The sequence below is a fragment of the Metarhizium robertsii genome, assembly GCF_000187425.2.
Source record: "Metarhizium robertsii ARSEF 23 chromosome Unknown MAA_Scf_1, whole genome shotgun sequence".
NCBI classification, from domain to species: Eukaryota; Fungi; Ascomycota; class Sordariomycetes; order Hypocreales; family Clavicipitaceae; genus Metarhizium; species Metarhizium robertsii.
The window spans coordinates 3,401,590-3,413,520 of record NW_011942149.1 but is presented as its reverse complement, the minus strand read 5'-3'; the positions used below and the strand labels follow the sequence as shown (position 1 = coordinate 3,413,520).

Genomic DNA, 11,931 nt, shown 5'->3' with positions numbered 1-11,931 from the left:
GTTTCAGGTCCTCTCGTGTCCTTCCCGGCCTTGCTCGTCTCTATCCGCTCTCCAAACCCCATCAGCAGTTCGTCCTTTTTTTTCCCCCCTCGGACCAAAATCCTTTGTTCTGTCTCTGCTCTTCTTTCGGGCCAGGCGCTGCGCAGAAACGCCCCCGCTCCACAGTGTCTGCTGGTGGTAGTAGTGGTGGTCGTTTTATTCTCCGAGTCGTCCAAAATGCCGAGCACGGTGAAACGCGCAGCCTCACCTCACCTCCCTTGACCTTTCCCGGTCCCGGCTCTGGCAGCTCAGTATTCCACGCCGCTCGGCGGTTCGTACGGCACGAGCACGTCACCGCCCTCCCTCATCATCTCGTCTTGAAAAAGACGACGCATCGCCGTCTGCACAACTCCGTCATGGACTGGAACAATCGCCAGCGGCAGCCAGCGGAAATCCCATCTCCTACCAGTGTGTATGTAAGCCACGCCACGCCGCCTCGTCTCCCGCGGCAAGAAGCCCAAAACTCCCAAAAATCGACGTTGCCTCTGCCTCTGCCTCTGCCGAGTGCGGGCACCATCGCCATTCTCCGTCACATGCCAATATGACAACCACTTTTTTGTGCGTGCGTGTGTGTGTGTGAATAGTAGGTAGTCTTGTTTGACCATGCAGCGTCTCAGATTCAGCTGCTATCTCGAGGCCACCCAACAGACGGCGAGGAGAGCTTCACGGCGCTCGTCATCTTAAACACACGGTTGCCTCCGCGCCAAGCTCATGACGTTCCATTAGCTCTCTTATCCAACCTCGAGGGGAAGCCCATGCTCAGCCATGGAAACATCTAAACACGGACGCGCCGTTTCATCCCATGGCATTGGACTATCCAAGACCACACTGCCTCAGACAGGAGTCCTATACTCATTGCCGTATCCCACCGATATCTTGCAAGTGCCTCGACAATCTCTCCCGTCTCTCTATGCCTTGGGTCACTCTGTCCATTTTGTCGTTGCCCTTGTCTTGCGGCAACATGATGGCGTACATATGGCTACGACAGAATTGGGCTCCAACCAGATTTGAACTCGATTCACATGGTGCACATATCAGTCCACAACATCAACTCATTTTGCCTTTGGCCACTTCATTAGTCAGTCCTCTCTGGTGTCGGCTTGTAGTTGTAGCAACCAGACTTGCTAGTAGGTCATAAACCAGTATGCTATATATACAATCCATGTCTTCAGGAATCGTCTACTTTCTCCGTGTTATCTTGTACCCCGCTATCAAAGTCTCAAGCCCTTTGCTCCTCTTCAACCACCCTTCCACTCCACTCCCCTCCGCAAAGTGATGATATTATTGCTGTCGGCCTGTGACTAACCATACAAGCCAATTCGCCGTAGGTGCAATAAAAGATATATATATGTGAGAATGCCGCAGTGAAATCAGCGCAACCTATAAATCAGCCGGCGCCAGACAAGGTCACAGGACGGCACAGCGTAGAATAGGACAAGAAAAGGCAGCTTTTGACCAACATCTGCAGACTGGTACAGTCGCGATTGGTCAATTCCACATGGAAGCCCGAGAAGAAGAAGAAAAAGACAAAGGGAAAAAAACACCGCACTCAGAGTGCCCGACCCGTGAATCGCGTATAGAAACAACGCCCCAAATATGTTGACTCGATCATTCCAAATTACTGTACCACAGGGTTCTTTCTCTGCCTAGTGCTCGCCATAGTCTACCGCAAGGGCCGCTTGGCATCACGGACGCCGTGACGGACAATATCTTCCATACTCCATCTGGGAGGAGTCAGGGGAATGCCATTGGCCCTTCTCCATTCCTTCTCTTCACTAGCGGCAACGTCAACGCCTGCGGGAAGAGGTTCCAGACCGCCGGCAACACCAGTAGAGAACTTGAGTTGGATGACATCCGCAACTTCGTCGCACGCAGCCAGAAGTCTGTCCAAATCATCCTTGTTGTGGGCTGCGGATACGCAGAAACGGGCACGGGAGCTGATCAGAGGGGTCGCGGGGTACCCGACAACAACGACGGAAATCTTGCGCTTGAGCATTTCACGGCTATAGGCAGGCATCTTTCCAGGGTTGTACAGCATGACGGGGATGATGGGTGAATCATCATGGCCATAGACAATATAGCCAAGACGCTTGAGGCCGAGACGGAGGTAACGGGAGTTGAAGGCGATGCGTTGCAAGCGTTCCTCGCCTTGGCCCGGGCACAATTCACCCGTGATGAGCTTCAACGAGGCCAAAATCTGCATCAAGACGCATGGAGCGGGTGATTCGCCGTATTGAGTGGAGGCATTTGTGCTTCTCAGCTTATCGATGATGTGCTTCTCAGCTGCAATGTAGCCACCGTTTGCACCGAAAGATTTTGTCAAGGTGCCCATCAGGATATCTACCTCGGAGGGATCAATGCCGAAGTAGTCACAGACGCCACGACCACGAGGTCCCAGAGCACCGATAGAGTGAGCTTCGTCGACAAAGAGATAAAACTTGTACTTCTTCTTCAGCGCAAGAATACCCGGCAGGTCACACATTGTGCCTTCCATCGAGTACAAGCCTTCGACGACAACCAGGATCTTCTTCCATGGTCGGTGGGTACGCGGCTGGCCCTGCGAGATGTTTTCTCGCAGAACCCTTTCCAGATCATACATGTCATTGTGTTTGAAGGACTGAATGACAGCATTGGAAAGACGGGCTCCAATGCGGATAGAGGCATGGTTCAATTCATCAGAGATGATGAGACAACCTTTTGAGGCTAAAGCTGGGAAGGAACTGGCGTTGGTCACGTAGCCCATGGAAAAGACCATGGCATCAGGCTTGCCAACAAAAGAGGCAACTTCTCGCTCGACCTCGAGAGCCAAATCAGTGGTGCCAGCATCGCCGCGCGGACTGGCCGAGGTGACACCGTAACGCCTGACGCACTCCTCGACGGCATCGGCGCAGGGTCCTTCGGATTGGGCAAATCCTAGGTAATTGTAGGAGCTCATGTTGAGGGTCTCGGTGTAGGTGCCAGTGTACTGATAGGAGCGGTTGTTATCGCTGGATTTGCGGTCCATTAGAGTAATGAATCTTCCAGGAACGCCAATGGTTGGTCGGGCAAAGCAATCATCTAGTCGCATCTTTAATCGTCTGGTATAAAAACTGTCGAAGTCATCATTGAGCGGAGCAAAGCCATTTTGAACCTTGAGGGAGTCATAGTGCTTTTTGTCGCCAAATCTCTTGCCAAAGAAGTCGCAGATGTGGCCGACAAGAATGAGGAGCAGATAGCTAACGTAGGTAGTCAGGAGGAAGTAATATGGAGGCTCGTCCTCGATGGGCGGCTCCAGGGGCATGCCGTGCGACTTGCTGACATAGAGGTGGCTTGGGTGACAGAGAGGACCAAACTGAGCTTCGGCACGTCGCTTTCTCTCCATCTCCTCGGCCGACTTGGGGCGGAACAGGGTCGTGGTTGGTGGTTCAGAGCTGCTGTGGTCGCCCGCAACGGCGGTGGACAATGATATTATAGGTAGAGAGGTGGAGGGAGGCGAGATGCCAGCGGGCACACCGTTGGCCTGCGTCTGCTGTTGTTGTAACGCAGCGGGTTGTTGCTGCTGCTGCTGCTGCTGCATGGCGAGCAGCGCCTGCTGGGCAGCGGTGTGGTCCTTGGACTTGGGACTTGAAGAAAAGAATTGACTAATGCGATTTCCTTTCGAGGTCGAGGGACGTCTTTCGCCCGTCTTTTCAGACGATGGCATGGCGGAGGAGGTCGAGAAAGGGTTTGCCAGCTTGCGGGGCATGTCTCGTTGCCAGTGCGTTCAGACCGTGGACAAGGAGATTGCGTCAACAATAACGGCGGCGAGACGGACGTGCCGGAAGGGGGTGCTTGGGCGGCGTTGGATCGAGTCACCGGAAATCAGGTTCGTTCTGAGGAAAGAGACGGTCAGCGGTCAATTGAGAGCAGGTGGAAGCGCAGGCGAGAGCCGGTAGCTCTTCTGGTCAAAAGCGGTGGAACGAGATGGGACAAGAATCAGACATGATGCTCAGCACGACAGCAGATCAAAGCAAACGTACAATGGCGCGAGTGCACGATTGGCCATGCGTCTGCTGGGCTCGACTTGACTGGGAGAAGGATGGCCGTCGTGGGAGAGGCCAAATTCAGGAGAGAGATGGGGGTCAGGGATGTGCGGATCATGAAAAAAGTAGGGAATTGACCATGAGGGAACATTGAGGCGCCGGCCCAGGAGAGACGGACGCAGCAGTGGTACTCACCATCAATGTGTGCATGGACAAGACGGGGGGATTCTGAAGCTGAAAAGATGAACAAAATCCACGGGCTGGAGCACAGCTGGACACCTGAGCACGCGTTGAATCCGGATAGGCGGTTGACAGAGGGCTGATGAGGAGGTCCAAGGAGGTCAAGCGTCAACGGTGCGACAGATTGACATTGACCCTGGACACATGCATGTTCTGGTGGTTCTGGTCTGGTGGAGGCACTGCGGCACGAACTGGGCGCTGGACTTGGGGTCAGGCGATTGGGGCAATCAAGCAAGGCGCCTCTGGTTCAATGTTGCTTTTTGGCCGCGCCACACGTGCAGTGCAGAGGCCGCCGGCGGAGAGACTGGAGCTGTCAACGTGCAGGTCTAGTGTGCGTGCCAGCACCGCGACGTGAGACCAGTTGACGTCGACGAGGAAGTCGCACCGGCCAGTTGACAGCTTGAGCTCTTTGATGCTCGCATGTAATCAATGTTGAATCCTGGGCACCAAAGCACGCGTCGACAGTGGACACGACGGCAGCCAAGCAGCGTGCGTGCAGCAAGGAGTCTGGTAATACGGAGTACTAGACAAGGTCAAGATCGGTACGGCTCATTTAACAAGGCATGAATGAATACCTGGTCGATATGAGATTGCGTCAGGGGCGGGACGCCGTGCCCATGGGCAATTGACTTTGATGATCCGGACCAGCCGCCAGTTCGTCTGCATGTGGTTTGGTGGCACCCAGTCGCTGGTGGCGCCGCTCTTGGCCGGGAGCGTCCAGATGTCACTTCAATGTTGGCTGGTCCAGTCTCGGGTCCTGGCAGCACAGTGCATGCAGGCTACGTATTGACATCGTCAATGTTGTGTCGATCAAGTTGGGCCAAATTCTCGTGCACCAGACTCAACTGACTTTTCGAGCCTGTTCCCCCTTGGCCAAGCACTGGCGACACGCGCATCACGTCAATACACCAAGCACGAAGCAACGCAGAGCTTGGGGCTGACCGTGAGCCACGCCCAACCAGATTGACGCCTCCGGACCAAGTACTCTGTACATTCAATGTTCTCTCTCTGTACAACGTACAGCATACTTACTTGAAGTACTTAGTACTAAGTACTTTACTTACTTAAAGTACCTAGGTAGGTACTGAAGCACCTCGTACGTCCCTCCTGTTCGGGACTTGGGCCTTTGGATCCGCAGTTAATTTCACATTAACCCGCGTCCAATCGGCTCGGCACAACGTCAGCAAGTGCTTTTTTTTTTCGTCAATCCTTCCGCCCTGGAGTAGTACCGGCGTGGACGTTGCACGCGGTACGTGTACAACATACATAAAGTACGTAGTAGTACAATGTACTCCATACAGACATCCAATATTACAATATCGTGCAGGCGCATCGTCGTCAATGACGAGTCCGAGGCGCTCCGGAAACGAACTAGGAAGAGCATGCTATGTACATCATGATTGCCTTTTTTTTTTTCTCTTTTTTTTTTCCATCATGAATGGTGAGTGGCAACAGTCACACCATTCGTGCATATACATACATATATTTATTCTGAAAAATGCTCAATTGGGGAAAATACAAGACACACACAAGTCAGCATTAGGGTTTCGTCAAGTGTCAACTGATAACCCCCCCCCTCTCCAAATACACTACTAAATGGGGCACCTACAAGAATATCTGGTGGTGGACTTACATTCGCAGCATACAAAACACGGTCTGCTCATTCTTATACCATGTCAACTGTTTATACTTTCTGGCAGAGCATAACTGGTTGGCATTCACATGGGCAGGCATGGCTGCATGCTGAACTCTACTGTCCTTGACTCTCATCTCAGCCCATACTACCCGTTGCGAATAGGTCTCTTGACACTGGCCAAGTCTGAAATCACAGCCTGCACTCGAGGCTTCGTATATCCAGGTCACGAGGTGTAACCGTCTCACTGGACGAATATAAGCACATTGAATCTTGTCTCCGGATAGTCTGCTGGTCGGTAGCGCTACAAGCAGCCGTGATAACCTCAAAGTTTGCCGCCGCACACCCGCACCCGTTTATTCACCTCGGCCACCAAGAAGGCCGACTTGTTCGCACCGGAATCGTCCGTGGCGCACCCAGCACTTCAATGTCGCGGGTTGCGCCGGGCCAGGAAGGGTCCCCGTCCCCAAGGTCTCGGCCAATTCCAGTCCAGACCCTCTCCGGTCCTTGAGCCGAACGGCCGCCGACGCGCAGAGTGACGCACTCTCCCCAACATTTTTCTCTGCGACAGCCACCATATCGAGAAGGCACACCCGTGCTTGTTTCCTACCTCGTCGACAACAACAAACATTGAAAAGCTTGTGTTCGGCGGGCGCCCTTGCAGCTGCCCCTCCCCCACCCGCACTCACAACTCACGAGTCACCATTACCTTCACTCCCGGCCTCCCAACGGTAAACGTTCCAAGGTTCCGACTCCATGTCGGTCGTTGATCGCCGGTTTTCGTCGCAACAGAACTCTCGCACACACCCGCGTCGTGCCACATCCCACGTCGTTTCACCATGGGCGAATACATCGACGGTCGCAATGCCTCCGATGAACTCTGGAGACACGATGCTCCTGGCGGCACGCCAATGTGGCAGTTCATCCAGCAGGTGAACAAGAAGTATGCATTGAGCATCGATGGCTACCCCGGACTGTACCAATGGTCCGTCGACAGCGTGTCTTCCTTTTGGGAAGAGGTCTGGGACTTTGTGGGCATCGTGGCTTCCAAAAAGGCCGACAAGGTAGGTTGGTCCTTTTCCCGCCATGGGCATCGTCAGTCCTTTCGGTCCTGTTGCTTCTAACCCTCTCGTCCAAGGCCCTGCCGGAAAATGCGCCCATGTACCCTCGCCCCGACTTCTTCTCATCCGCTCGCCTCAACTTTGCCGAGAACCTCCTCTTCTGCCCGGCTTCGCCCATCGACCCGGACAGTGTTGCCGTGATCACCGCCACGGAGCTGCCGGGAGACATCAAGCCAACCACATGGCGTCAACTGCGTGAATCTGTGCGGCAATGCTCCAATGCCCTCCGCGGCGCCGGCCTGCAGTCTGGAGACGTTGTTGCCGGCTACGTGTCCAACCACGAGGAGGCTGTCGTCGCCATGTTGGCTGCTGCATCTATCGGTGCCATCTGGACTGGCATCAGCCCGGATAATGGCGTCTCCGCTGTACTAGATCGTCTTGCCCAGATCGGCCCAAAGGTGTTGTTTGCTGACAACGGCACCGTCTACAATGGCAAGGAGTGGCCAAGCACCTCCAAAACCAACGAGATTGCCGCAGCATTAAAAGGCGTTGGTCTTGAGCTGGTCGTCGTTATTGACAATATCAGCGCCGATCTCGGCATCCAAGATATCAAGTCCCAAGGCGTCACGGCCCTCGATTACAAGTCTTTTCTAAGAGACGCGCCCCCAGACCCCATCAAGTTTGAGCAATTGCCTCCTTCGCATCCCCTCTACGTTCTGTACTCCAGTGGAACCACTGGGCTGCCCAAGGCTATTGTTCACACTGCGCTGGGCACGCTCCTTCAGCACAAGAAGGAGCACATGCTGCACTGCTCCATGACTGCCACCTCGCGCATGTTGTACTACACCACAACCTCCTGGATGATGTGGCACTGGAGTGTCGGTGCCCTAGCCGTTGGCACTACTCTGGTGCTCTACTCTGGATCCCCGTTCCGCCCAAGCTCGCACATGTCGCTCCCCAAACTCCTCTCTCAGCTCAAAGTGACCCATTTTGGTACATCCGCTGCGTATCTCACAGCGTTGGAGGCCAACAACGTTCGCCCTGTTGAGGACGCAAGCATTGACCTGTCACGCTTGGAGGCCATCTATTCTACTGCGTCGCCGCTACCCCCGTCCACTTTTAGGTTCGTATACGAGGCATTCCCAAAGACGGTCAATCTGGCCTCCATTACTGGCGGCACTGATATTATTTCCCTTTTTGGCGCCCCATGTCCTCTACTGCCCGTCAGAGTTGGTCAGATTCAATGTGCTGGTCTGGGAATGGACATTCGTGTGGTAGACTCCATTTCAGGAGAGGACATGCCACCGGGGGAGCAGGGCGATTTGGTCTGTGTGAAACCATTCCCCTGCCAACCACTGACCTTTTTCGGCGCCAATGGCCAGGCCAAGTACAGGTCGGCCTACTTTGAGCGGTTCGAAAACGTCTGCGGCGTCAAAGGCCCCGTCTGGCACCACGGGGATTTTGTCAAGATTCCCGATCCGGCCACCGGAAGTCTGGTCATGCTGGGCCGATCCGACGGTGTTTTGAAGCCTGCCGGCGTTCGGTTCGGATCTGCAGAAATCTACAATATCCTCACTCGATTCTTCGCCGCAGAGGTTGAAGATGCCGTGTGTGTCGGCCGTAGAAGGGAAACGGACAGGGACGAGACGGTGTGCCTTTTTGTTGTCATGGTTCCCGGCAAGCCTTTCAGCCAAGAACTGAAAACTCAAATCATGGCCAAGATCCGGTCTGAGCTCAGTCCTCGGCATGTTCCAGCAGTAGTGGAGGAGTGTGGTGCTGGAATTCCCAAGACTGGCAACGGCAAGAAGTAAGTCGGCAAATTTCGGGTACACCGCTACAATCTATTTTTTGGATGCTAACATTGACGATAGAATCGAAGTTGCCGTTAAGCAAATTCTCTCTGGCCTAAATATCAAAACAAATGCGAGCGTCGCTAATCCCGAAGCGTTAGAGTGGTTCAAAGAGTGGGCAAAGAAAAATTAAACAAAGTATGCAAACAGAAACAAAAAAAAAAGACTTCAAAGAAAAAAAAGGGTTTGAAGAGAAGGCATTCAACGAGAACAATAAGCAGAGACCGCCGGGTTCAACGAGCATGTTGGCCAAGGCTACCATAGAGCGACTAGATTAACGACGTTATGGAATGAAATGGCACGCGCGGAGTGAGCACTAATTCGGTTCAGCAAAGTGGCCTACTATCCATGATTATGTGAATTGCTCGGCGCACTCACTCTTTTTGCTAAGTGCGCTTATTCCCCTACTACCTACCTACCTAGGTAAGTATTTATTTTATATAAACTTTTTATATTTACTTAAGTAAATACTTAAATAAATTATTTATAATAAAATATACTTACTTATTATAAAATATTTATTAATATAAAGCCTAATAGCCAGGTACCTAATAGGGCGTGAGCGTACCTAGCGGAAAAAAGGCGAGCCCGCCGAGCAATTCACATGATTGATGCACGACCTTGGAGAATTTCACAGTGACAATGGAGTCGAGGTTGAGCAAGGGACAAGCAGTGCTACTTGCCTGCTGCAGGCTCAGCCCGCCCAGGCTGGTGTCGAATATCGCTCGGAATGGAGGACGAAAATAGAGTGCAATGGTGTACAGTAGAATATCCATGCCCAATGTGCCAATGTTCAGCCGTTTAACAATCATCAAGAGTCTGGCCGCCGGCTGTCTCGCCCACCTTGTCTGGCGCCCAACATGAGACATTGGAGCAAAGCTTTGCAACCAGGCGTGGTCCTTTCATCTCACACGAGGCCAAGCAAAAGTCGGAAAGATGCCGGCCTTGGGGGAATGGGGAAAGGGGGGGTTGGCAAACTTGAAAAGCAAATGTGGTCTATTGTTCGACGAAGCCCAAAACAATTCAAGAACCAAACCAGCAATCATAGACTTCTTGACGTCTCGGCGATCGGATGGACAAGACGGGCTCGTCTGCTGCTTCTGAAACTACCAAGTACATACTGGCAGTACTAGTGCTCTGTACAAACAGATTCTGTTCCCTGCCAGAGAGACAAAAGTACGTAAATCTAAGAATGGTCGCAGCCGGATGCTGGAGGGTAACTGCCGTGAGACAAGACATACATACATACTTTACTTACTCCGTACATATGTATGTTCGTGCTGGCGGTGGTGCTAGGTACTGTTCCACAGATACGGACTACGAAGTACTCCATATGGAGATTAACCTGATTGTTGAGACACTGTTTTCACGCAGCATTGCCCATTCCAAGTGATGTGCTCAGATTGATCAGATATCCTGTCCGAATTTTTAGGAGCCCCATTTAAAAAAAAAAAACTGGTTTGAATTTGTGCATGGTTTTGTGTCAGAGTGATGAGGGTGAAGAGCCATAGGCCCATAATTAGAATGTCGGGTTTTGCTGTTGTACTCCGTACTGGCTGTCTCTCACAACAGGGTGGTCCTATCCTTGGACGAAACCTTGCCGACTGCAACCGATCACGTTGCACAAAGACAGGTCCAGGTAACGTAAAGTCTTTTTAAAGCAATCACACTCTCGGATAAACTCCAAGTACGGAGTACCTCATTAGTAGTATCATCTCATGACGGTAGATAATCCCCCCAAGCGACGCATCAAGGTGTCAGATGACACATGCTTGATCTTGTTTATTTGTTTGCAAGGCGAGAATGCTTAGCGCAAAGGAGAAAAAAAGGGTCAGTGGGACGATTCTGCTTTCCAATCGGCAGGATAGACAAGCTGGCGCCAGCCCAATATCAGTGCGCGATCTATTTCGTTGAAAGTGGTTCTCGGCAAAGCAAGGCGACATGGGACGACAGCTCTGGTCGGGAGGAAATCGAAGGACGGCCGCCGTTAGCACCTTTAGCGCCAATGACTGTCAGACGCCCATCAAACCATCAAGCCATGACTGGATTCCATTCGACAACCTGCTTTTCTCGAGGTTGCATGTTCCTGGCGGTTCCACATCAAAAGACAGGGATGAGCTGCTCGCTCAGAATCGCTCGGGTGGATAACTACTGGAAGTGGTTAGACGTGGATGTGTGTGTGGGCCAAGTTGCAGCATCGCAAATTGTCTTTGACCAGCAGGTAAATGAGCTCCTCATCCAACAGCTCACCCATCATTAAAATATCATCTACCGGACGTTGGACAGCAAGCCCCACGTTGGCTTGTGGCTGATCCTGCGCAGTGCAGTTCTGTGCACGGGGTACTCCGTACTCCGTAGGCCGTCCTGAGTTCGAGTTCGCAGTATCCGATTACTTCATTGATTTAGAAGGGAAAGGGATACCAGCTGCACCCAAGCTGGCGGGTTTCTCTCCACAGAAATTCAGGCACCGTTTTGTAGCCCGCACCTTACGCCCTGCGGTAGAATATCATGACGCAGGCCCAATGTCATCCAACGCTGCCTCAAGAAGCTTACTCCAGAACCTGGCGAGCTCCTCGACAGCTCTTTGCCGCTTCGTGATCTTGCAAGGTCGTTGCTGCACGCAGTCAAACGACATGGGATTTTGGAGGGCAGGGCTGACAGCGCTGCGGCTTGCGTAGTGATTAACGTGAATTTTCACAACCCCTATCGTATTTCTCAGACGCGGCGTTGGCGAAGTGCTTGGTCAAATTTCCTTGTCGTGAGCATGGTTGGGCTTTAGCGGTTATCCCATTTGTTCACAAATTTGCCTGCTCATGGCGTACGAATGAAGTATCTCATTGAGCCATGAGAGAGCTTTGGGGAAGGAACGGAGGATGTTAGCATGTAATACATACTGACAGTGCACCCACAGAAACCTTTATCAACTTGTGAGCAGACGGGAGCAATTGTATCAACGGTCGCATGCTAGGGCTTTAACCGACCAGACCGGGACAAGGATGTTTGACTGCTGAAGCTCCTTCCACATCTTGTTTAGCCAGGGGTCGTCGAATGCTTCTGGAAGGGAAAATGTGCCGACAAATAAGGTGCTATGTCGATCACGTCAACGG

At 52.5% G+C, this 11,931-nt stretch overlaps 2 protein-coding genes across 2 annotated transcripts; one reads left to right on the top strand and one right to left on the bottom strand.

Moving 5' to 3' along the window:
- Window positions 1–1,702: 1,702 nt before the first annotated feature.
- Window positions 1,703–3,721, bottom strand: MAA_02468 (serine palmitoyltransferase 2; the record flags this gene model as incomplete). Its single annotated transcript, XM_007820466.1, has 1 exon — window positions 1,703–3,721. The coding sequence occupies one exon, from the start codon at window positions 3,719–3,721 to the stop codon at window positions 1,703–1,705; it is 2,019 nt and encodes a 672-aa protein (XP_007818657.1).
- A 3,031-nt stretch (window positions 3,722–6,752) lies between these two features.
- On the top strand, window positions 6,753–8,957 carry MAA_02469 (acetoacetyl-CoA synthase; the record flags this gene model as incomplete). Its single annotated transcript, XM_007820467.2, has 3 exons — window positions 6,753–6,977; window positions 7,052–8,781; window positions 8,846–8,957. The coding sequence occupies 3 exons, from the start codon at window positions 6,753–6,755 to the stop codon at window positions 8,955–8,957; spliced, it is 2,067 nt and encodes a 688-aa protein (XP_007818658.2).
- Between the last annotated feature and the right edge of the window lie 2,974 nt (window positions 8,958–11,931).